At 36.3% G+C, this 27,062-nt stretch overlaps 1 protein-coding gene across 1 annotated transcript in view; it reads left to right on the forward strand.

The window, feature by feature from the left end:
* Positions 1-23,455, forward strand: part of LOC139741688 (uncharacterized) — a 100,028-nt gene extending 76,573 nt beyond the window's left edge. The window contains exons 15-30 of the mRNA XM_071652272.1: positions 822-1,044; positions 3,171-3,258; positions 4,934-5,010; positions 5,452-5,488; positions 6,394-6,491; positions 9,587-9,718; positions 10,192-10,361; positions 11,297-11,432; positions 12,496-12,645; positions 12,983-13,082; positions 13,949-14,025; positions 19,402-19,536; positions 20,279-20,404; positions 21,129-21,277; positions 21,944-22,079; positions 23,354-23,455. Of these exons, the coding sequence (XP_071508373.1) occupies positions 822-1,044; positions 3,171-3,258; positions 4,934-5,010; positions 5,452-5,488; positions 6,394-6,491; positions 9,587-9,718; positions 10,192-10,361; positions 11,297-11,432; positions 12,496-12,645; positions 12,983-13,082; positions 13,949-14,025; positions 19,402-19,536; positions 20,279-20,404; positions 21,129-21,277; positions 21,944-22,079; positions 23,354-23,455 (1,936 nt within the window). The remainder of the gene's footprint in view (positions 1-821; positions 1,045-3,170; positions 3,259-4,933; positions 5,011-5,451; positions 5,489-6,393; positions 6,492-9,586; positions 9,719-10,191; positions 10,362-11,296; positions 11,433-12,495; positions 12,646-12,982; positions 13,083-13,948; positions 14,026-19,401; positions 19,537-20,278; positions 20,405-21,128; positions 21,278-21,943; positions 22,080-23,353) is intronic.
* The last annotated feature ends 3,607 nt before the right edge of the window (positions 23,456-27,062 follow it).

Genomic DNA, 27,062 nt, shown 5'->3' on the forward strand with positions numbered 1-27,062 from the left:
AGTATTTTATTTCATTTAATTAGCCTAACTCACAGATCTGTCTTTAATAAAAATATCTTGTTGATGATTATTGTTGATGTCGGGGGGAATATTATAGACACAATGGTTTTCATAGCATTATTCATTGTACTGCAGCGAACTTGATTTCGTCTTAGATATACTTAGATATAAGTAGTCTTTTGACTCTGTTAACCCAAGCTGTAATCAATATCCTATGTTTGCAAATACTTTCAAAAATGATGCTGTAATTGTCTTTTCATTTCATTTTTTTTCCTTTTTAGGACAAATTATACATCTTTGAAGTTTGAAACCCAGCAATGTAGAAATTATCTTCTGCTTCTTGCAATTTACATTTGAACAAACATTGGAGACAAAAGCCTAGAGATCATATAAGCCTTTGTTCTCAACACCTTTTCTCAAAATTGGCATACCTACATTTTTGCTCTTCCGTCACTAATTTTGATTAGTTGAAAACAACTCATTCTGATAAGTCACTTGTTATCATACAGGTGATAAGCTCATCATTCCAATTTTGATGCTTAGTTATTGTCTTTTCTTGTGATATTATGTGAGGGCTGAGAAGTAAGGTCACATGTGTATCCTTCGAAAGTGTATTCAGTGCCCCTATTGCTCTCATCTTACCCAGGTAATAGAGAATCTATTACAGAGCAAGGCCAACATGCTGTGTATGAAAGTCTTGGCCCTGGTGAGCTGGAACAGCATCCGTATGAAGGCTTAAAAGCAGTTGGAGTCATTGAACTGACTGGAGATATCTCTAACTCCAAACACCAAGCCTCTCCAAATCCCAAGCACTACCCCAGCCACCAGAGGGATCAGGTGGATGGGGGTGGGGACAGAGAGATAGGTGCTTCCAGGAGGCCGGGTCTCCATAGTGAGTACAACATAGATGAGTCAAAGATGGAGGGAAGGAACCAGGAGGTTGTCTACCAGGATATTTCAAGTTCTATCCCTGTTGATAAGCTCCAGGCATACATCAAGAGCAAGAAGGCAGACAATGGAAATGGACTCATCCAGGAATATCAAGTAAATATTGTAATAGTGTGCACATATTTCTATGGACAGTGCTTTTTGAAGACTTGGTGCAGGACCAACATCAGTTTTTAGTGCTCCCAGGCTACTGCTAATGTCAAGCCCTGAATGTGCCAAGGGATGTATATATATATATATATATATATATATATATATATATATATACATATATTGCGTATTCATAAATGCAGTTTGAAAAGTCCCTTTTCAAAACATGCTAAGTCCACTTCTGATGATAAGGAGAAAAGTTTTTATATTATTTTACCAGATTCTAAGTGTTTTCATGGAATGACTTTGATTTCCCGTAAATATACTCAGTAATGGGAAAAGGAAAATGCGCCTCTGAAAAATCTCTATGTCCACAGTGATTTTTGGAAAAACTGATATTTTGGGGAATTTTAGAGCATCTTTTGAAACCCAAAATACCATGACCATATACAACATATAAATATTGTTTTCATTGTCTAGCGACGATTTGTTATCTGTACACATTATCCTCCTGTTAAACTCATTTCTTCAAAGTTACTCTTTTTTTATTGCATAGAAAGAAAACATTTCACAGCTAATGAAATCAAGTACTGAAATAATCATGTTCGTCATCTGTAAAGCGTTACAGCTTGGAGAGGTATACCAGCCGGGCCCTACTCCAGGGTCAGTGTGTGGTCAAGAATGCACACATTTGGAACAAATCTTACTTTTCATTGTCTGATTTTTTTTTTTCATTTTCTCACAAGAATTTCAACATTTTGAAGACGTTGCTGCATGGTGAAAACATACCTGTAAGAAAAAGTCCACATTAATGAAAATTAATACCTTCAGCAACTTTTGGAAAGTAACTCTTCATATATACACCTTATATCTGGTCTAATTTTTGGTGGATCTGGGACTTCCCAGATATTTAGCAAGTGGATGAATTTGTGATAGTAGAGTACATTATTGAATGGAGAAATGTATGTGTGCATGCCATATAAGTGTCGGGATCAGATTCAATATTTCTACATTTTTTTAAAAGATTCATAAATAGCTCCTCTAGCGGAATTCAGAAACCCTGGCAAAATAAGTAAATGGAACAAGTCAGACATTGCTCTCTACCTTTTCAAGCTAATAATGCTTTGACCTGTCATGGCCTTCATCCGGATCTATGAAGAAAATATAATCATCTCCTGAAAACCAGAAGGGCGCTGGACATCGTGTTCTAAGATTTGGGAATAAATGATAAAACAATCAGAATTCATACATGAATGCCTATGTATGAACCCAAATCAGTTGCTTTTTATTATGTTGATTTCTAAAGCCCTGACAAAGATCTTTAAAAGTTTGCAAGTTCAGTTTTGATATCAAATGCATTAAAGTGAACAAATACTGTGTCTGCTGGCTCCTCAACAATCAGTTTTCATATACATATACATGAATGCCTATGTATGAATCCAAATCAGTTGCTTTATATTATGTTGATTTCTAAAGCCCTGACAAATACCTTTAAAAGTTTGAAAGTTCAGTTTTGATATCAAAAGCATTAAAGTGAACAAATACTGTGTCTGCTGGCTCCTCCTTCCCGTCATGATTATGGAGTATACAGTAGGACATTGATTATCTGGACATCGATTATCCGGATTCTCTGTTATCCGGATATCGACTGCCTGATATTTAAAAAAAGAAATGTAGTTTCAGTGAAAAATCTCACTCAAAACAAACACACATTCAATCATTATCGTTGAATGCGTGACGGGACATTATTCTAATCATCTCAGGAGACTCATTTTTATGTCAGTTCGTGAGATGATGTCAATGACTGGTGCCGCGCTTGTCACTGGTACTGCGTACACAGCAGAAGGTTACAGTACAATGCAGCGGTAGTATTCTATGAGTCGCAATATCAATCAAACGAACAATACATGAAGGTACATTCTACTTATATATTATATTTCTATATATATATATATATATATATCTATATATGGAGGATGAAACATATCAATGTCATGTAGATAGTCATAATATTAGAAAAATGCTATAATAACGTGTATATTCACAAATACTAGTTCATACTGGAAGATATAATGCCTTTGAATACACAGATTATCCATTGCATTAAAAAATTGTTTTCTTTAATTGTTCAGATGCTGAAGAGCAGCCAGCTTCATTCATGGGATGTAGCATCAAAGAAACAGAACAAGTCGAAGAATCGCTTCAAGAACATCGTAGCATGTGAGCCTCTCAAAACTGTTGCATACCACAGTATACAATACTGGCTATTGGAAACAAGGTTTTTTCTTAGAAAGCATTTGATCATTGCCATGTCTAAGTCTAAAGTGTTGCAAACTCCAGTACAGTTAACATCATTAGTTATTTATCATAAGTTTTTAATTTTAATTCATTAATGATGAATAAAATAAGCCTAAGAAAAATAGTACTATTTTTAAAATAGGCTTTAATGATGACATTGTAGATGATCCCAAACAGATTTGTTAAATTTTTAACTTATAGTTTTATTATGAATTTATTAATTTTCTATCATTGGTTCTGATCTCACTTGAAATATCCCTTTAACAATAATACTCCTTTTGGGATCTTTTTATAAAACCTAATTCTAACTCTTCATTTTTTCTTCCCAACAGGTAATAATGAATCGTTTCTTAAGTGTTGACTATTTTTCAGGTTTAAAAAATGCTGGATTTGATGATATTGATAGTTAATCAGTATAAAATGTATTATTGCAAACTTGTATTCATCTTATTGATATTTCCAATTTGTCACTTTTGTCAGGTATATCATCAAATGATATGAAATAGTTAAAGTTGTCCCAGTATCTATAACGTGTGATGAATTGGGTGTATGTAATTGTAGGCCCAAGGCCTTGCTAACATGCTTTTCTAAAAATCTATAAAAGATAATATATACCAGGATTGTAAACTTCTTTGATAATTTCCATTTATTCTTAGATTATCGGTTCAGGTTCCGAGAGAAGCACATCACTCACGTGCTGTACTAACATTCTTACATGTAGAAACTTCAGCTAATTATACCCATTGTCACACTCGTGGAATATTCCTTTACCTCTCCAAGACATTTGATGCTCTTGATCATGATATACTCGACAAAAACTGTCTCACAATGGTGTAAGAGCAAGGGCCTTGGAGTGGGGCAGGAACTATCTTACAGATAGAAAACAATATAACAATGATACCTCATCTATGCATGATCTTTCATGTAGAATTCCCCAAGGAGGTCTCCTTGGCCCATTATTGTGTTTGCGATACATCAATGATATGCAATAATCTTCGTTTAAGCTTTCTTTTTTTTTGCTGATGACTCTTGTACATTTTTATCTCATTCAGACCCTCATTAGTTAGCTCACATAATGAATGGTTCATTGCAAAATGTCACTTTGGTTGAAAACAAATGAATTATGTTTGAATGTGCAAAAAACTGAAAACATATCATTTAGAATCACTGTTACCACTCTTCCAGATAACATTTGTTTGGACAATCCTACTTGATCAAGTGAACTCTACCAAATTTCTAAGTTTGATGTTATTTTATGCTAAGTTATCATGGAAAAGACATAAATTGATAGTATCAGTAAAATCATATCTAGAAATTATGGAAAAAATGAATTAAGAGTGAAATTGGAGTGACTTTAGAGTGAAAATGTTCATTTTCACTCATTTTAGAGTGACCTTAGGGATCACTCGAAGATTTTGGAAAGACCTGTCTTACAAAGTTATTTACTTGCATTTTTCAGAGGAAATACATCTTTCATTCTTTGTCACAATAAAGGCAGCCTATACAATAACGGTACTTTACAACATTGATGAGTTATTACACATTGTCAAAAATGTACATCCTGTAAAAAACTGTATACCTTGTGATTCCTGAACAGACGATCATTCCAGAGTTGTTCTAGAGACTACGGGTGGCGATCCTCACTCAGATTATTACAATGCTAACTACATGCAGGTGAGTATCATAGTCATTCCATGACATTTTCTGCAGAGATGAAACATATTTGGTTTGGTATTAAGCAGAAATTATGAGGTATTGTATTCTCCTGAAAGAGGGGAATGATTGGATCATTTTGTATGTTAGTTTACAAATGACTAACAAAAGGTTCATCTGGACCTATGGTATCACCACATTGTGGTGCATGCTTCAAGTTGTCTCTTTGTAGCTTTTTCTCATTCAATTTATGAAGTGTGTGATTTGAACAAATTTAACAGATACCTTTTTGACATATCTCCCCTGGTAAGTCAAAGACAGTGTACTCATTTAAAACATTTCAAGCAAACATTTTACATGCTTGTAAAAACAACAACAAAATACATGAAAAACAAAAACTGTCTTTCAGTCATCAAGCACCGGAGAGTAATTGCATAACAATTTCATTTTCCTTTGCAACAGAATTACAAAGGGGAAAAGGTGATTATTGCATCACAAGGTAAGAAGCTATAAAATTCATTGGCTCCTATTGTAAAGACTGTACGCAGTTGTGACCCCAATTTCAATACCCACTCCTTTATATCATACTGAGATGTGTGCATACGCAATTTATAGTACATATAATGTTACAGAAAAAAAATGGTCAGTAGAAAATAATAGTGCTACCAGCATGCTTAGATATGCCTTGATTTGTAAGTTTACAGCATGGATGCAACATTGGTAGACAGCATCATTACATGAAATAACACCAAACTTTTTTGGCTGGGATCTCTAATGCAGATCACTCTACAGTAAATTGTTGTTTTGTTTTTTGTTTTGTTTTTTCAAAATCTACTAATATAGACTGAAAATAGAATGGGACAAACTAGCCATCATATGTGCATTGTCCACAAAAGTAAACAGAAATCATATCTGTTTGTTTGAAATGATTGGAAACAAGGAGAAGTAGGAGAAAAATATTGTGATTTTATATTAATATCTATCAGCAGTGATTTGTTTTTCATTTTATTCACTGATTCAAGAAATAAGACATTATCAATGTAAGCACTGCTAACCTCCAGTATTTGTGTTAACATAAATCTGATTACAATGCGTGGATGCATGAATCTTAATTATTATCTTTATTTTCATTATTATTTTTTTATAATTGGTGCAAAATGTATAATGGGACTTACGGATATTATTTCATTCTTTTGTATGCTAACCTTGTCATGTTGCAGGAATCAATTCTACAAGTTGCAATCTGTATATGTTGTGTCTGATATCACATTAAACATGTAAGTGTTGTAAAGGTAATGATTATACGTAATGCTTTAAAATCTCAGCCATCATCACGCAGGGGTCTGTTTGAACTTTGCTTCCTGCAAATGTTAGTAAATTGTTTTCAATTGGTTTTTGATGTAGCACCAAACAAGGCATCACTGACTGATTTCTGGCGGATGATATGGCAGGAAAATGTTGAGACCATTGTCATGGTGACAAATTTGAATGAGAATGGAAAGGTCAGTATAACTTTCATTAAATTGAAACAGCCTTTACCATCGCTATGTATACTTTTCGTCACCATTTATTGTGTATTGTTTTCTCATTACAGTATTTATTCATTACATATATCTTGTATTATACTCTAACGCATTTTCGTTCAGATGTTTGATGTAACATTATTTAAATAGCATTACATGTTTTTCATTGCTTTCATGATTATTGTACTACTCTATGTAAAGGATGTCTCGCTAACGCTATTGCAAGTTACTAGTTTAACTAATTCAATCTCATTTGCTTTGCACTCAGCGGAGTTCTCTCTTTGCCCATCCTGCTTTGTTCTTCTGACCTTCACAAGTCTATACCATGCTCTCACCACTTTGACCTTGTGCTCACTTGTTCTTTTGACCTTCACATGTCCATTCTGTGCCTCCCTCGCTTTGACCTTGCTCTCACTTCAGTACTCTCGCTTTGTCTCTTCTCACTTTGACTTTGCTTGGTCTTTCAGAAGTCTTGCCTTGCTCTCCTAAGTTCAACTTTGTCTTGACTTTCAGAGTCCTTGCCCTTACCCTTCGCCCTTGCCTCTCGCTGCCCTTGCCTCTCACTGCCCTTCAGCCTTTTCACCCTGCTCCCTACATCCTTGACTTTCACTGTCCTTCAGCCCTTTGTACTTGCTCCCTTTGCTCTTAGCTCTCACTGTCCTTCAGCCGTTTGTGCTTGCTTCTTATCTTGACTTTCTCCTGTCCTTGTATCTTCTCCTTCCCTATGACTTTGAGCTCCTTATCTATGTGCTCAAAGACGTCCTTCTCCTTTATACTCCGCAGCGCGATAAACGTCTTTCTCGTGATCTTCATGACTGGTCCTCTCTATCTCTCGAGCACAAGAGGACCTTGTTTGAAAGGGATATATAAGAAAGACTTTCTGCTTATCTAAAAAACTCACTTGCTTGGGAGATGGAGTGAAGAGTCTGTCAGCTAAGAGTGAAACCCGTGTTTGAACAGCGAGAGAGTAACCAACGAAAGAGACAAAGAGTCAACCAGTCCACAAACGGTCTCCAGTCTTGTTAGCTTATTGCATTAGTTAGTCATAAGTCCTTCACCGCATCGCACCTCTCACGCCTGGCGAGACATCCTCAAAATCCATTCCTGTAAATGTGTTCGAGTGATTCTTCATAATAACCGTCTTTAACCGTGATTGCTGCCTGATGACTGTAATTTCTATCTGACCCTCGGCATCCTTCGACAATACTCTTCGACACATAGCGGGAATTTATTTTGGGACATTTACAGAATCGGAATTATTTTCTGCCCATCTTCGACAAACATAAGTCGCCGTTACAATACTTTGCCATAAACATTAAACTTGTACTTCTTTCAAATTGTTTAGCAATATGTACGGTGTATTGACAAAATATGTACAGTATAAACGTTGAACTGGAATTGAATTAAAACAATGCTATCTTTATAAGATAATGACATGAGGGTGTTGTGCGATCATTGATTGTGACCAGGCGTCACACATATTATCACAAAACTGCTCATGCATTTTAGGCAATCATAGAAATTGGAGTAAACTGTTGCACCCTCATGCTTCTGCCATACAGAATCGAATAATACTTAGTATTGCCAAGATTTGTAAAACTGAATTCTGTTACTTTGCTTAACCCTATTCCAACCAGGGGGGGGGGGGGGGGTGGCATTTTGCCCCCCCCCCCCCACACGTTTCGCGTGATTCTTCCGCAACACGTAATGCTCTCGCCGCGACTTTTTATGACTTTTTTTCTTTCAAGTAACGCGCAACTTTTGAGACCAAATTTGTCGCTCCCGGGTATACCGTTTTGAAGCCACGCCCCTTTGAAAAAAAAATCGTCGACCCAAAAACTGCTCAAAAACATGATTTTGTGAATTTGTACTTTTATGCCTAGTCGAAAATGTATAGAAAATGATGGTTTAGATTCGGTTACAATTCGTTGTTCCAATGGTTCGTAATAACTAAAGTTCATCATGCTGAAGGCTCCTTCCTCTGAAGGTTCGCCATTCCCAGTACTAGTATTTCAAGGGTTCGTAAATCCGAAAAGGGATTAAGGTTCCTAATTTTAAAGCGTCGCTCTTCCGAAGATTCATTATTCTGAAAGATCATATCGGAAGAGATTAGGTGTCCTATTCGTCTTTAGAAGGTTGGTTTGTCGGAAAATGAATTAAGTTTGTTTTAATCCGAAGGGTTGTTAACCAACAACTAAGAAAGGTTCGCTATTCTGAAGGTTCGTTGTTTTGGAAAGTTCGTTATTCCGAACGTTTGTTAATCAAAAAAAAAATGAAAAAGGTTCGTTATTTCAAAGGCTTGTTCATCCAAAGACGATTATAAGGTTTGTAATCCTGAAATTTTGTTAGTGGACTGACTTTTTTTTAAACTTTTGGATTAACATACTTTTTCCATGTTCGGATTAACGAACGTTTGGAGTGACGAAGATTTCTATCATTTTCGGATTAACAAACCTTCGTAATAAGATTTGTTTCATTGTAGGTCTACCGAACCTTTTAACGTGCCTTTGGAATAACGTCACAATGTTCGTTATAAGGAATCCTATTTCATTTCCGAATTAAAGGACATTTAGGTATATCAGAACCTGTGTGCATCGTTAAAAAAAAATGTTCAGAACAAAGAGCCTTATTTCATTTCAGATTAACACATTATGATAACGCAAGTTCCCCCCCCCCCGAAATTGTGCGTGACATTCACACAGAGCAAACGCAAAGTGATGTGTAGCGTTCGCCCGCACAGAGATGTTCTGTAAATGCTTGTTCCGCTATGTATTTTTGTAAGCGATCTGTATTTCGTTATAACAGAGTACATATCTTTTGTTTTTCTTTGTATGGCGCTCCGAAAAACCTTGTTATAACGAAAATCTTGTTATAACCGTGTTCGTTATAAGCAAATTTTGTACAATAGATTTTAATGGCGATAGTTTTGGGACCACAAGTTTTACCTTCGTTATAACAAATAACCGTGTTCATTATACCGGGAGTGCACTGTATAATGACAAAGCCACACTGTATATCTAGCAACTGTGCAGAAAGGATCTCGAAACAAACTTTCAATATTTCATACTTTATAGGACCAATGCAAGCAGTATTGGCCCAAGGAATCACTATCCATCAACATCGGAAAACTATCCATTTTCTCGTACAAGGAACACGCATACTCTGATCGTGTTATCAGGGAATTGGTCGTGCAGAAGGTAAGATGTGTACTCTTGAAGTTACAGCCTGCATGTAAAAGCAGATCTGCAATTAGATTAGAGGTAGCAAGTGAGTTATCACCACTTAAGAATTTGGAAAAAATAGGACAAAAGCTCTGTTATGAGTTGGTTCTGCTGCACAAAGGCTGGGTTAGATTGGCAATTGGGAGACCAGTAGCAGTACTACACCCTCCTCCCCTTCCTCCCCCTGAAAATACAGTGTGATAGAAATGTGGAAAAATGCTAAATTTGTCATGTTTTAATATGAATAAACTAATAACCTTAAAAAAAATCACTGAGTAATAGCAATACAATGACCTGAAAATGACATATTTGCTTTGGTCCACTGACATTGTGTTCAATCTCCAAAAGGCTCAATTTACATTCAGAATGCAACCTCCCCTCCCTCACCTCAACCACATCCCAACACGGCATCCAAACTGTATGGTATGAACACTTTCACTCATTTATATTACTTCCAGGGAAGAGATGGAGATAAAAGAACCATCACCCAGTTCCACTACTTGTCCTGGCCTGACATGGGGGTTCCAGAGTACTACACCACTCTCCTTGACTTTGTTGAAGCTGTTCTCCATCACCACGCCACGATGTCTCCAGCTGATAGAGCTAGACCAATGCTGGTACACTGCAGGTTAGTATGTAGGTGCTCTGTCTACTTCACAGGTCACTGTTATTCATGAGCAACTTAATGCCTGGCCCTCTTTTTTAAATGGTGCCTCTTATAAGGTAAAGGTGAATAAAAAATGTGTCAGGCAAGAAAGAATATATTTGTGGTAATATATTTCTTCATCAAAGCAAGCAGTTGCATCTCCTGCCCCTGTGGCCAAGGTGTCGCATTAGTGTAGGCAATGCTGGCCATATACTCTTCTCAAGGGATTTTATACAAATCCAGTATGAAGGTGTGTCATGAAGAAATCCAGCCATATATAACTTCTAGTGGTAGTGCAAAGATTTTCTTTTCAAAACAAATTGGTTGATTTTTTTTTTTTTTTTTGGGGGGGGGAGACTGCTTAGTACACACTCTGAATACAATATTTAAGTTCACAAATTCAAAAAGGAATTGGGAAAAAAGAGTTGTGTCACTTTTGTATTTACTGTTCATTGAGTTTCAGCTGTTCATCTAAGAATTGTGTTCTCACATATTTCATAACAATGCTGTAGACCGATATTTTATAACCGATTACAGAAAACTGACATTGATTTCACAAAAACCCAGTCTGTTAAGTGTAGAAGGCTCTAAAACTTCAATGTCTTGCCTCACGATTCACAAGTGGGTAATGTTCTACTCTACTGACATACAACTCATAGGTTGTTGGTGTATCATTTTTTTTTGTGCAAAATTCTTCACAAAATCTAACAGCTGGAACACACGGTCATACAGTGTTGTTTATGTGTAACTAACAATGTGAAATTGGGACATTTCCACATAAACCACATTGTGTTACCGTGTGTTTGTTCCATAAGGGTTTGCCTTAGTTTGTTTGTTTGTTTGTTTTTTGAACACTTGTTAGTTTGCTAACGATGGACTTCAGATTTGTTATGTTATTTATTTGTCTCTTTCTGCAGTGCTGGAGCAGGAAGAACAGGCACCTTCCTCACCCTCTATAACATGCTGTGTATGATTCGAGAGACAGGAAAGGTGGACATCTTTGGATTTGTCAACCAGATGAGGGAAAACCGTATTGAGATGATACAAACACAGGCAAGAGATTGTGATTCATTTTGACTTCTATGTAACCCTTCATTTTGTGTGACATTGAAAGATACTGGACCAGCTTTCAAGCCTCCTTAATATTCACTTTAGGCTCTATAACTTTAGATGATTTTGATATTACCTAGTGAATGGAACTAGATAACTTCATTTCATTTTGTTCATTTTTTTAAACAGAAAATATAAATGTTCAAAACATGTGCTGAAAAAAGAGCAATTAATATACATTTATATGCTGTACTGTATTAATTGGGATTAAATTGGGACATAATGGCGTCTGCATGTTTCTTAAAGTCTTGTTTTAATTATGATTTGAAAATACGAAAAAGAGCTCTTCAGAATCCCCTGCCCAAATATTTAATCATGCACACTTTTTTCTTCTTTCAAAGCATCCATGAAAAAGCATATTATATCAAATTATGAGGATTGGTCAATACCTGAATATCTTAGTGACAAAATCTTTTAGGCAATTGATATTTTTGCTCACTGTCAATGTATCTACTTGAACATCCAACCATTCAACAACAGCATCCAGACTTTGTTGCAGAACAAGACACATCGTACCTCTCGCTTATAGATCAAGCTCACTTGCACCATCACTCAATGTACTCACCCTATCCCCCTTATACCTACACAATGTATTGTAATAACGAGGTGCAATAACAACAATGAATAATCTAACTTTGCTTTTGCTTTGTGTATACAATATATGTTATATGTTTTATATTTTCTTCCAACTCTTGTCGCTTCAAGCTTTATGCTCATTTAATGACAGTCTTCTGCATGCATGCCATTCCCACCAACACAGACTATAATTCAGTAAGACTACCATTCATTCCTCTATCTAAAATGATTTAAATTACCATAGGTTTTTATTCTGTGATTGTACATCTTAATGCTTTTGATAAAGGGAAAATGGCTGTATTTCATTTGCAATCATGATTAATGCATAAAACTCTAAACAAAATCTGAATTTGAACTGAAACCGAACCAAATAATCCCTTACTAGGCCTATTACTAGTCCACTAGACTTACTATTCACCTCCATGTACAGGATCAATATGTGTTCATCTACAATGCTCTCCTTGAGATCTACTCATCTGACCAGACCAACATCCCTGTGTCACAGTTCAAGAAGAAGCTAGAAACTCTCAACAGAATGTACCCAAAGACAAAGAAAACTAACATTCAGTTAGAATATGAGGTAAGAAAACTGCAACACCAATGACAAGGCATACAACAACACTCGTGTTCATTACTTCCAGAATAAAATCAAAGTATTCTATTTTCAATTTAGGACAAAAGCAAAACAAAGACCAAAAAAAAAAAAAAAAATGAGAGAATACCCCTGCCCGTCAAAGCAAACTTAATCTAGTGTCATGTTGCATGAAATTTTTTATACAAAGCTTAGTTGACTTGTCAAAGGCATGTTTTGTCAAAGTGATGCCATGTTGAATATAAATTCAATTATTAACTTTCTTCAAAGTGCAATTTAGAGAAAGCCCATTTATTCTGACAAAATGACTTATCTTTTTTTTCAGTTGCTTGACTCACTAGCACCGGTCCCTCCTAGCAACGCCTTCAGAGGAGGAAAGATGCCTCAGAACAAGAACAAGAACAGATTCCAAAACATCCTGCCATGTGAGTCAATACAACCGAAGTATGAAGGAACTTGCACTTCATAATCATTAAGAATATGATTGAAAACAACTGCACTTATATTTCTGTCCAGCTGGAAACAGAAAGGAAATTCCCTTCAGAGATAATCGGGCTAACGTTGAGGCAGTGCAAGTAATAAAATCCATTAATCTTTTGATTTCTCGCGCACTCTCTCATCACTTATCCCTCAACCCAAGTGCTTACATTCTAACTGTTCTAGTTTAATCATTCACAGATTTTAAAGGACAGTTACAGATGTAGCAAGGTATGAATCTATTTTACTGTATATGTGATAAAGAAAACAAGGTATACTTTCTTAGTTCAATATGTGAATAAAGCTGTAGTCTATGACTCAACTTTCACTGGTACACATATTTCAGTAAATATATATTTTGTTTAATGATCAAAAGTTCTTCTGCAGAGGACACTATTCAGCATTAATGTCATGTTGATTACTGATAATATTGTCTGAAGCATTTGTTGCTGATTACGTAGGATGGAGAGAAAGAGAAGGGTGCACCTTGTATTCTGTCCATGGGTACATGATGATATGTGGCATTATGATCTCTGATTGTTGTCTGCCTGACTTGACGTTCTTAGGGCAATATTTGCCAATATATTGTATTATCATATTTTGTTTTAATGATTAACTGTTCTTAATCTGCAAAAGACACTTCAGCATTAATCTTTAGCATGGTAACATAGATATCAGAAGTATTCTTTGTTGAGAGAGAAGGGGAGGGGGCAAGAGGAGGGGGCAAGAGGAGGGGGCACCATGTTTTCTGCCAATGGGCACATATATGGGCATCATGATTTCTGCTTGTTTTCTGTCTTCCTTGGCCCTTAAGTGGAGACAAGGAGACCATGTCTTGTCTCAGAAGGACTTGAAGACTCCACTGACTACATCAATGCATCATTTATGAATGTGAGTATAGCTTGATCACCTTACCATTTCTAGGAGTTTATTCCAGGCTTGTAGGTTCCCATCACAGAAATAGGAATTAAGATGAGGCTTATGGAGAAATGTGTATTTGTGTCCAGAGTTGCTAACATGTCTGCCCTTGTATTGGTGTACACTAAGAAAATGTGTTTGTGTCAGCAAAAAAAAAAAGAGGATTATTCAGTGATTTTTAATTTGCTGAGTTATGAAACCATCAAAAGTCCTTCCAATAAAGCTGAAATGGGGAATTTTTAAGTCCAGGTAAACTATTCAAAACACTTTTTCTACGGGAGACGGGACACTCGTTTCTTACTTTTTAAAAAAAGACAGCTTGCGGAGAGGAGAGAAGAAACATACCTACCTGAAATAGTGGAAAGTATAAAGATCAGAAGAGGAAAGCATTTCTCGTTGGAAAAGAAAATCTCTGGTACCCAGAAGAAGCAAAATGACCAAGTAAAAGTGTCTGACGGAACCCGAGTGTCTACACATATCTCCTACGCATCAGACTGTACGTAGTCCCATGCGTAACAAAGTGTGGACACGTAAACTCTCGTCAGCACTGACAAAATGAGGTAACATTGGTAGGGCCCATTGGTATTATACTCATCTTCGTGACTGCGATGTTCTAAACTGATAAACCTACACTCATGGAATGTGTCTGCGTGCATTATTTGTGAGGCGCCTCCTGTCTTTTACTGTAAGTGAACAGATGTCATGACCTCCATTCTTAGGTAGGCCTATCTGGCTTGTGAGCGGCAACAGATTAATATAACTTAGCCTATAAACTGAACTACATGATCCATAGCCATGTGTGCGTGATACGATTTGAGCTCCCAAGAACCCTGTAAATTGCACTTTTTTCGAAACTGTGTTGCATTTGTAATACTTTTGGTGTCGCTGCCGTAGTCGTGAAACGAACTGGTGACTAATTTTCAAAATGTCGGCCAAAGCGAAAGTTACCGCGGAAGCAGCAGCCCTTCATGGGGTTGAGGACTACCTGAAAAGTGGAGCTTTTCTAGATGCCACCGAGAGCGCCGTTGAAAGGGCTATTGACAAGCATATCACGAAGTTCATTCGCGACTAGATGAGCTTGAGAAAGCCAATACGCCCATAATGGAACGATTAGAACACATCGATGGGAAATCATTGGAGCTTGAGACGTCTCAGAATGCCAAGGCAGCTGAGATAAAGAGGCTAGCAGGCATCGTCGATGCTCAGGCAACGTCCATTAAAGCAATCTGACACTCGCCATGAACGAAGCCGAACAATACTCGCGGCGCAATTGTCTGAAGTTTTATTGTGTGAAAGAAAGTGACGCCGAGAACACCGATGAGGTCATCTGCCAATTAGCCTCCGAACGCCTTGGCATCCCCCTGACAATGGCCGATCTTGACCGATCGCATCGCATCGCTCCAAGGAACAACACGACGGACCCACGCGCGGGATCAGCCAACGCAAATGTCAGGAAGCCTCGCGCTATCATTGCCAAGTTCTGCTCATACCGCGTGCGCAGTGCGGTTCTTCGCTCTAGGAGGAAGCTGAAAGGGACTGGCATGGGCATAGATGCGGCTCTGACGAGCAGCTGCTGCAGACAGCAGCACCCATCAGGAACTCCTGCGGGCCGCAAAGGGTCATCACAAGGTCAAGGAAGCGTGGTCTGCTGATGGAATAATTGTTGTTCTGTTACCTGCCACCAGAGGAAAGGCGATCAAAAGAACAATACACAGCAAAAAAGACTTGGACAAACTCTGACGACATTAGAAACCATGCATGTCACTGCTGACGCATTCCAAAAATGCATACGTTGTTACCTTACCCCTGTTTTTTCTTGTTTTCTCATAAATGTTCCCCATGATACTGTTTGATCATAGGAGGGAAATATATATTTGTATTTTTTTCATCTTCACTTCCAGTGCATTACTGTTTTGTCATTTTTCTCTGTTTCAAAATTGTCTTTGTTCTGTTATTTATTTTCCTTTTGTGTTCTCACTCTTTAGAAATGTCAAATGACTTTGCGATAAAAGAAGACCAACGTATTGAACAAAATGTTAATTTGAAGACATGCAACGTAACTGATACAAATATATGTTCAAATCTGAACGATAAATGTAATCATTTAATTTGTTTACCTTTTGGAAAAATTGGAGACTCAGAATTTAAGTCTTTATTTTCGCCGATAAAAAGATCAAAAGATGAATTGTCAAATTCTCCCAACTTAGATTCTAATGAGTATCAAGTTGAAGATGACAATTTTAATCCCATCCCAGTTAGATATTATTTGACTTCTGAATTGCATGAAGCCGTAGAAAATTACTCAGTGGCTAAACACTTCAGCATGATTCATTTCAATGCAAGGAGCATGTTTCAGAACTTTGATAGAATTCATACTTACCTTTCGTGCATTAAAATTAAGTTTTCAGTGATAGGTATGATTTATCTGTAACGTGGATAAATTCAGCAACACATGTTTCTTTTGCTCTTGAAGGATACAAATTCATCCATGTTGACCGACCAACCGGTCGTGGGGGTGGGGTTGGCCTCTTCATCCGAGAAGGGTTGAACTTTACACTCTACGAGCCTACGGAGCATTGTGAAGGAGTTGATCATTTATTCATCAAAATTAATTGTAAACCATTTCGAAATATTATAGACGGAGTGATATATCGTCAACCACAGTATTCATTTTCTCCATTCACTTTTTTTTTCCTTTTGGAAAAACTGATCAGTGAAATTGATATAAAACAAAATTGTGTATATATGATGGGAGATTATAACATTGATCTGACTAAAAAAGATATAACTTTACCGATATTGTAGTTTTCAAATGTAACCGTTTCTTCTGGATTTCACCCATTGATAGACAGACCAATTCGTGTCAGTGCTACGTCAACCACAATTATTGACAATGTATTCACAAATGATAACACCGTACCCAGTCTGTCAGGCATCCTGATGACAGATATTTCTGATCACTTACCAATATTGCATATATAATTATATCCGCGGAGAGGAGAAGTTAAAAACATTTAGGAAAATTACCAAAGAAAACTTAGCTACCCTTATCGCCGATCTAGCACACACGGATTGGTCAAGAGTGTATGAAGATAATGATCCGGAGAGGGCGTATAACGTGATTTGTGATATATTCTTGAATCTTTATGATATGCATTTACCCAAGAGAAAAATTAAGAATGAAAGGAACCAAGAAATCAGAAAACCATGGGTCACAAGTGAACTTTTAAAACTTATCAAAAAGAAAATTGATATTATAAGATTTATGTTAATTTCCCTTAGTATCCAATTATGAAAGGTATAAAAAGATACGTAATAAACTTACTTTTTGTTTACGTAGAGCAAAGAAAAATCATCAGTGCTATCTTGGGGAAACAAAAAAGATTGACACCAATAAACAACAAACGTTTTCGTATGACAGAACTGATATTGATGATGCCAATGAAATTGCTGAATATTTTAATGAATATTTCATTAATATTGGATCAAATATATCCGCTGATTATATGACCGATACAAATAATGAAGAATTTGTTATTTATATGAATAAACCTCTTACTAATACTTTGTTTCTTAAACCACTTACAGTATATGAAATTTTAGATTTTGGAAAGACATTAAAATCTGGGAAAAGTAGTGGTTTTGACGATATTGATTCATATGTGGTTAAACATGTTTTACCTTTTATTGTCGAACTTTTTTGTATATATGTTACTTTTCGTAAGTACTGGTATTGTACCATCTAAAATGAAAGTATCAAAAGTTATAGGCCTAACCTGTTTTTAAAAAAGATGATCCCAGAATATTTACAAATTAGCGTCCGATATCTATTCTGCCTTGTTTTTCAAAAATATTAGAAAAAAAAATAATTTTACTCGTTTTTATGATTTTCTGCTTCAGCATGATTTATTATATGATAGTTAATATGGATTTCGGCAAAATTTGTCTACAGATATGGCAGTCATAGAAATACAGGACAGAATAATTTAAGAAACTAATGGTGGTAAAGATGTTTTAGCAGTATTCATGGATCTTTCTAAAGCCTTTGACTGTCTTTCTCATGAAATTTTATTACAAAAATTGCAATATTATGGTGTTAGAGGTGTGTGTTTTAAATGGTTTAGATCTTATTTATATGGAAGAAAACAATTTACTGTGTATGATTCTTTTACTTCGTCTTTTAAGAATATTTAAACAGGTGTGCCTCAAGGATCCATTCTTGGACCTTTACTGTTTTTATCTATATAAATGACATTGTAAACTCTTGCCATGAATCTCATTTTATTTTATATGTAGACGACACCTCACTTCTTGCCTCACATAATGATATCAATGTTTTGATTGAATCTTTAAATAAAAGCCTTTTCAAGTACATAACTGGTTAAAGTGCAAGATACTCATTTTGAATACACGTAAAACGCAATGTGTATTTTCTAAACGCGGAGGTGTGCAATATGATACTGATGATATGATTTTGAAAATTGGTGAAACACGTTTGAAATTTTATGAATCTGTAAATTTTTTAGGTGTGGTATTGAATAGTAAGTTGAGTTAGAGTGATCATATTGATTTTGTTTGCACAAGAATTTCTTGTTTTATTGGCATTTTAAATCGACTGAAATATGATTTGCCAGGTTACATTTTGTTTACTCTATATAATGCGTATGTTTTATCTGTTTTATCTTACTGTAATTCTATCTGGGGAAATACGTATTCTTGCCAAACTCAAAGACTTCTCTTACTTCAAAAGAAAGCAGTTCGAATTTGTACAAAATCAGATTATAGAGCTCCAACATCCAAAATTTTAAAATCATTATACACCCTTAAATTGCAAGATTTGAATAAAATGCAAATAATGAGTCTTTTATGCAACGTTATCATGCAAAATCTCTTTCGCCTTATTTACAAAATATGTTTTCTTTGAACTCTGATGTACATAATTATTATACAAGATCCTCAAATCATTTTCATCGATGGCGTTTTTTAACTGACAAATGTAAATAGCACAAGAACTGATCACCAGTCGCTCGTAAGTTGTTCGTAACTTTACGAACAGCTTTATGAAACAGGGCCCTGGTTTCTTTAGAACATATTGCAGATATCATGGCAAGGTTTGTTTTTATCCACTACCTGTCAATTGACATTAACTGCAATGTGCTACAAAAGTGCAGCAGAGAAAGCAAACTGCTCCTCCTGCTGCTGTCACATCTACTGTTCCTGCCTTTGTAGTACAGGTGCATTACAAGTTTCAGTATCAAAGCTGTTATCTGTGTATTCACCATTTTTGCTTCTGCTGTAACCGTTACTCTACTTTAGTAGGGGCTTTTTTGTTTTGTTTCATTTCTTTAGACCTTCACAGAAAAAGACGTCTTTGTAGCTACCCAGGCTCCCTTGCCCAATACAGTAGTGGACATGTGGCGACTTGTCTTTGACTGGAAGTGTCCTGTTATTGTCATGCTCAATGAGCTTGACCCAACTGATGAGGCGAGTGGTTACTATGGCAACTCCAAAGAGCCAGCGTACAAAACCAAACAATACTTCTTTATTGGACATTTCCTTTCTTTTTTGACAGACAGTGACCTATATCTTTTGTTGCAAACTTTCAACCTTAACCTTTTAAGAAATTTCCTAATATACCATACCATCGACTTTTTTTGGTAGCATTTTTGTTGTTGTTGTTGTTGTTGTTGTTGTTGTTTTAGATGTGATGGAGCAGTCATTACAATTATATTTTTTGCATTGAAGGGAGTGTCTTTCGAGTAACAGTAAAGTTAAGTTCCGAGATAGGAAGGTTAAATTAGCGGTTTTTCATCCTGTATTCATCTTTGTCTTTGCTTCAAGATATGAAAAAAGGTCATGAAATTGTTTCATTTCAAACTTTTCACAACGTCTACAGTAAGATGTGCAGAAAAAGGGAACTAGATTGCATACAGTAGAGGTGCATTTCTGGCAACCAAGCAAAACATGTAAACAAGCATATTGCTCATAATTTTGATAAAGTCTACTGAGCGTTGCAAGTCAATGAACACAGACACTTTTCTTTAGGAAAAAAAACACATTATTTTGAATATAAGCATGAGTGTAAAGAGAGAAAAATCTCCCATTATCATTTTCAGGCTCTCAACCAACTTTGTAGGAGAATCTCAAATAGACTGTATAAAGGACTCAAGAGATTTTCTTGGGAAGTGAGTTAACATAATTTCAACCCTCCACTTTTTTTTTTCAGACATGTGCGCAGTATTGGCCTAATGTGGGAACACTTCAGTTGGGATCTCTGAACGTTGAACGAGTGGGATCTTCTAGCACACCTCACTTTGACTCAGATATTTTTACTGTCTCAAGCAAGGGAGAGGTTTGCCAAAAATTTGACAGCATACACACCAGAGTTCAGTGTTACCGTCTCTTTTCCAGTGTGATGAGCTGTATGATGCAATTCTGAGCTCTGGAAAAGCAAAGTGTGTGTTTGTATTTGTGTGTGTGTGTGTGCGTGTGTGTGTCTGTGTGTGTGTGTGTGTGTGTGTGTAATCATTTATATAATATGCTGATTGCTCATTTAATGCGGGGAAAACATGAATTATGATGATTTGTGTGTGTGTGTGTGTGTGTGTGTGTGTGTGTATTATTAGAATATTTCATAAGCTATAAATTCATTGCTGCACTTGCTTAGTGTGTGAATGTATGAGGGTATGAGGATGAAACATACTATTGATTAGAGAGTTTTAATTTAAAAAAACCACTATGGTCTATAATCTACTAACAAGGGAGATGACAGTCTGATGTTGGGACTGCACTTCGCATGAAATTATGAAGCAGAAGTGAATGACACAACCATCATACCAACATATGAAGTCTAATTTATTCACTGTGAGAAAAAAGGCACAAGTCTTGTTAACTTCTGAGATTACCATGATATGCAATAAAATGAAAATGAATAGTCTTGCATAATAAGATACAAAATTCTGTACAGCAACATCAGTCTTAATAGATTGCTAAGATGTAGGTAGCATTTTGAAGTTAAACTGTAAACGGATATTTGGGATTTCTCTGTTGTCATTTTTTTTTTCTGTCACAACCAGAGTGTGACTGTGACCCAATTCAGACTGTTTGGATGGAGTGCTGCAAGCGACAAGCTACGATCTCCAATGTCACTCATCCACCTTGTGAAGGCTGTACAGAAGGCGTTCAAGACTGCCCACACCTTAGGTCCGGTCATCATCCACTGCATGTGAGTGCTACCATAAGTCTAATTTCTGACTAGCTACACAATTTGATAGTTCCCATATTATGCCCACTAGTTGCCTCTTTCACCAAAATGGGATGGCCTCAATGTTTGACAAGACACAAAATGTTGGGTTGTTTTGTTTTGTTTTTTGTTTGTTTGTTTGTTTTTAGCTTTCTTTCATCTTACCTTTTTCTTCTTCTCAGCAAATAGCTGTATTATCCTCCAAATATATGCAAATGTATGTACCAAAAAGTAATTAAAAAAACCTAATGTTTGTATCTTAATTAATGCATAATTGCCTTACATTAAATACTATCTTCCTCAGAGCACATATATGAAATTGATTTCTAATTTTCCTGTCATATACCAAAAATCAAATACCGTTAAAACCGGAAATCTTCACATGCGTGAAACGTAAGTGAATTTCAGTAAGGGCTAAGATTTGTGAAAGTATAGTACAAGCGAAAGTTTTTGTCTCTGTAATGTAGTAAATGCAAGCATATGCAGTAGACCTATACTCAGAATTTTTTCGTGGTTGGCAATTCGTAACAGCCTTCATGCTGCTGGAAAAAAAAAACCTGTATAGGCATATATGTTTTTGCTCTTATTTCACATGAACTGCAAAAATGGTAATGGTTTTATAAGGTCATGACTTTTCGTCCTTCACAGAAATGGGGTCGGTCGAAGTGGAGTGTTCTGTGCTCTGTGGTCTGTGATTGACAAGTGCCAGAGAGAGAACACAGTAGACATCTTCCATGCAGTTCAGGTACTGCGTGCCAACAGACCCAACATGGTGGAATCACTTGTAAGTGTCTTGTAAATCAAGGATGCATGAATATGACATTCTCCACAAAGAGGTGACATGGCAATTAAGTCTTATTTGTGCACTGAAACCTTTCATAGTTCGATAGTTTCCCTTGACACAAATTATATGCTAGTCATTCCAGTGCATATATGATTCCGAGTGATATTTTCAATTTTTGTTCCTATTCTTCCTGCTAAGCCTTAAAATTATCATGTTAACTTGTTACAGTTGGACCATAATAAACCATTCAAAAAAGAGTGAAATAGGAAACAGCTAGAAGATGCAGTTTCATAGAAAAGGGAGAAAGGAGGGTTTAAAGATTAGGGTTACTCAGGTGTGCTGCGCAATATATCAATGAAAATATATTTCATTTCCCAGTGAAAGCAGTGCCTGTCAGATTTTTAAAAAATGTGGTGTAGAGAAACTGCTGATATCTTGATTTTGATTTTGTTTTAAGCTGCCAAATTTTGATGATAGGAAGCAAAAGGATTAATCTCCCAGATTAGGGAAACTTAAACGTCGATCAACACAAATTACATATTTTAAGCCAGTTACAGAGAATCCAAATATGTGACTTTTTGTGGGTTTGAGCTGGGCATGCAGTCACACATAACATGCCAGGCACAGACCATTGACATGTGCATGATTCAATCAGACCTACTGTGTGAATAAGAGCTGGCATTTAGCACACTACAAAACTGTGATGATGACTGTATACAGCGTTTTACACTTGTGAGCGCCAGGTTAATCACCATTTACTGGCTTAAAGAAATGCAAAACATAAGCGAATGAAAACTATTTAGAAAAGAAACTGTAGATTCAGTGGTATGAAAGTGTCTGATGTCTTCCAAATATCAAAAACCTTCCATTTTCATAAGATGCCAATTCAATAGAGTCCAGTTCATTTTCACATAAATTGTATCTGTATCCTGGAAACATGATTAATACATGTGAATTTATTTCATTGTTTTTCTTGCATGATGAAATGAAATGACACAGCTCATGTGCTGGAACACAACATTGTCTGTCTTTGAGAACATGACAGTCAAGAAATGAATAGATTACAGGAGTTGTAGAGAAGAAATGGTAGGACCTATTCAGCTTTAAAATAATTTAAACATTTTAAATGCTTTCAAGAATATTCCTTATCCCTCAATCATGAACTTGAAATATTCATCCTGATATTTCCTGCAGAAATATCAATTATGTTCTTTCTGATAATGTATGAAATTATTTAGTCTTTCATGTTTCTTTCAATATTGTGTAATCTGCAGGACCAGTACAAATTGTGCTATGATGCCATGAGCAGATATCTACAGCAGGAGAAGACGCACATGGTGTACATGAACGTGGATACTATTTGGTCGTCATGCTGAAAAGGAGAGTATGAGGAAACCTACAAATGATATGTGAATGCATTCTATTATTTGATAGTGTGCTTTTCCTGTGCAGAAATATCATTATAAGGCTGAAATGATTGTGGACAATTGGCTTGAAATATGAAATTTGGAATGATGTAAGAATGATCAAGTAGAATTTTTTTTTTTAATTTGTAGACAGGGATCAGAGATTTGTAAGTTTCCTTGATTTATGTTTGTATGTTGTGTTTGTGTGTGCATACTGTGTTTGTGTATGTGTGTATATAGATTTTAAGTATAAGCAAAGAACATTCATTTTCATATGGATAGACTGTAACTTGAATGTATGTAGAGGTGCTAATCCTACACATGTAAGAGTGTATTTGTATAAATAGACAGGAGTTGGCAAGTTCTACTTTGCCACCATTGAATATGAAGTGTCCTGGCACCACCAACAAGAGACCATATTGAGCTTATATAGCGCTAACAATCGAGAGGAAGTATTTCCTTTGGTCATAAACCATTCCTTCCATCCCAGTACTGGTCCTTACTAGAATGATGTCCATTAATGCATAGCTAGCAATCATTTAAGCATTGTTAGTGTTCTCAACAGACCATGGTTTAAGACATGACTGCACCCATTGCTCACAGAAACATGCTCAATTCTCATCTTCACAAAGTGTCATTCATCAGAAATTAAAAGAACGAAAAATTATGGAAAACCTCTTGGAAACAATACGCCTACAGCTGTAAAACCAAGGTTCTATTGGCTGCCCTGTCTTACTCATTACTTTGAATAGACAAATATAATTTAGAAATCCAAAGCAGCCTTTATGAAGAAAGTATCACATTGTCCTAAAACTGGTCATAACCATTGATTATGCTCATTCCACGAGAGCACAATAAGCTCATTTGGTAAGAACACAATGTCTTCTACCTTTGAATGTCCTCATGGTTTTTCACATCCCACTTTGGTTGCCACAGGCAGAAAATTTAGAAATTGTCAGGTGAAAGAACCAGGAGTCCACAAACTGTTGGACAAGAAAATTGGTGTCTAGTGCTCACCTGAGTTTCACAAGTTCACCTTTCACATATTTTTGCAGACTGTTACTTGTGAAGAACATAACAAACTTGGGAACTTGGTGTGGGGACCTCAAGGAGAGTGTGGTGTCCATTTGTACATTATATCAAACTAGTCATAATGCCAAGTTTGTAGAAAATTTGATTGAATGATTTAATATCCACTGAGCAGTGTACTTAACCTTGGTATAGATGAATGTACACCGTATACACTGAGCAGTGTATTTAAACTTGGTATATACAATTTTGTACATGCATTACCACACAGTGATTATGTTGGATAAGTTTTTAGGTCATGGGGTCGGAGGTCAAGTGAAAATGCTTAAATTTTCATCTGTTTTCCATGCTTTGAAAGCAAAGTTTGTACTGTAGACTTATTGGGAAAATGATTATTGTGGCATAACAGTTGCCATAGCAACATTTGTAGTCAAAAGTTTCCCTAATTTTGGAGTTCTGGGGACCCCCAACTGGATCATATGCCCGTTTTTGTTTTTATATCATCCTGTTAAACTCTTTCCCAAATTAGTAAAAATTTGACCCTGCATCGCGAACGATATAAGAAAATGTAAAAAAAAATGGCCATAACTTGGCCATAACTTGGACAAACCCCCCCACCCCTTGGCTCTGAGGGGGCACCCACGATTCCACTGACTTCAACCTACAGTCACCTTTTAATCTAAATTACACTCATAGCACTAACTAAGCTCTCTCTCTTCTGGTTCCAGAGAAGATTTTTAAAGATTCTTATATATGGGGAATGGAGGGGGGGGGGGGGGGGGGGCTTGCGCTCTTTTGAACAATTTAAGATCCTGTCACCCCAGGGATGTTAACTGCTCAGTTCTCAGTGAAAATATTACATTGGGTTTGCCATGTAAAAGCTGAAAATGTTCACATAGCAATTGGGCCCCAATTTGGTTCCTCCTCTCCCCCCCCCCCCCGATTCTGAAGGGGCACCTCTAGATCCACCATGTACAAACCACAGTCATCATTGTTCTTATGAGTACTCGTGGAACTAAATAAGCCCTGTCACTTCTGGTTTTAGAAAATGCCCGATGATGAATGATTGTAACAGGGCCGGCGCAGTGTTTTCAAAAGTGTGGGGGCCCACTTCCGGGTTTCATGAGCTAACAAGCAAAAAAAAAAACCCCCAAAAAAAACAAAAAAAGGGTCATCTCTTCTCCCCGTCCACTTCCGGGTTTCTTCAGCTGACAAGCGAAAAAAAAAAAGGTCTTCAGCTTATCTCTACCCGTCCACTTCCGGGTTTCTTCAGCTGACCAAAAAAAAAAAAAAAAAAGGTCTTCAGAGAAACAACATAACCTTACCGCCGCCATACTTCAAGATCCCTATCGCTCCACGGCTACGCCGGCCATGGTAATAGCTTACTATTTTTAGCTTACTTTGGCTAAGGTGAGCTAAAAACAGCAATGTACTTGTTATTTCTGTACTTCCAAATGTGATTTCTAGAAAGAATGATGATTCCTTCACAATATATCAAACAGCTGAAATTGATATTGATGACCCAAGATGCTCGGTACTTACACAACCACAAAATGTGCAATTATTGTGAGTTTGTGACATAAAGCTACAGCATTCTGTTGTACAGAAAGTGTCATGGCAAAATGTCTTAATATCTACGTAAGATTACAAAAAAAAAACTGACTATAGTTGATGGATATGCATTAGTTGCAGTATACTGCTCAATGGTGAGTACAGTGTAGGAAAGAATATACGTTCCTATTATTAAACTGAAATGGAATACTGACAACTCTCAGGACCAACATTTTGGCCGTGCTCTGAGAGAGGTGGAAGGGAGTAACCACTATTGGGTGATTAGAGAAATTATGAGTAAGCAATATGTAGGCCTACATGAACTTTAAGTGTTTATCATATACCACAATTTGAGGTTTAGTTTGATGTAGATTTCTTCAGTAAAGATTTGTTTGTGCTCATTAATAGTCATTTTTCTTGTGATCTAGCTCTTTAATTTTATGAAGGTATTGTGCACTATATATTCTTGAATGTACTCACACATTTATCAAAATCCCTGTATCCACGGTTGATGCCAGCAAGTTGTCATATCTGTTCTTAGAATGGTGTAAAGGAAGGTGATTTATCAAATATTTATCAAATATTTATCAAATGATTCTGATTGCTAGCTGAAAAAAAAAAAACATATACCAAGGTATCCCTGTCTTTGTTTCAATGCATCTATATTAAAGGACTGAAAGTGGACTTAGAGCATAGGACATACACTGTCCACAGAATTAAACTACTGCAGTAGGAATGTTCATATCATGCAGACCCTTGTTTGTTCATGTCCACCGTGATGCATGCCAGTGTAGTCCAGGGCCCTGTTTTATGAAGAGTTAAAATTGATAAAGTTGATTTCTATGATAAGTCTATGGCAGCCTGTGTGTTAAGGGAAGTTAAAATTGATTTTATCTTTTCATAAAACAGGGCCCAGGACTGTTGTAGACTGCAGTAAAACAATTAAAATTTCATATGTCTACAAGCAAAAACATTTAAAGTGTCTTGAAGTAGCCAG

This window comes from Diadema antillarum, unplaced genomic scaffold (assembly GCF_040938485.1).
Source record: "Diadema antillarum isolate AM-2024a unplaced genomic scaffold, OU_Dant_1.0 scf00000031, whole genome shotgun sequence".
Classification (NCBI taxonomy): domain Eukaryota; kingdom Metazoa; phylum Echinodermata; class Echinoidea; order Diadematoida; family Diadematidae; genus Diadema; species Diadema antillarum.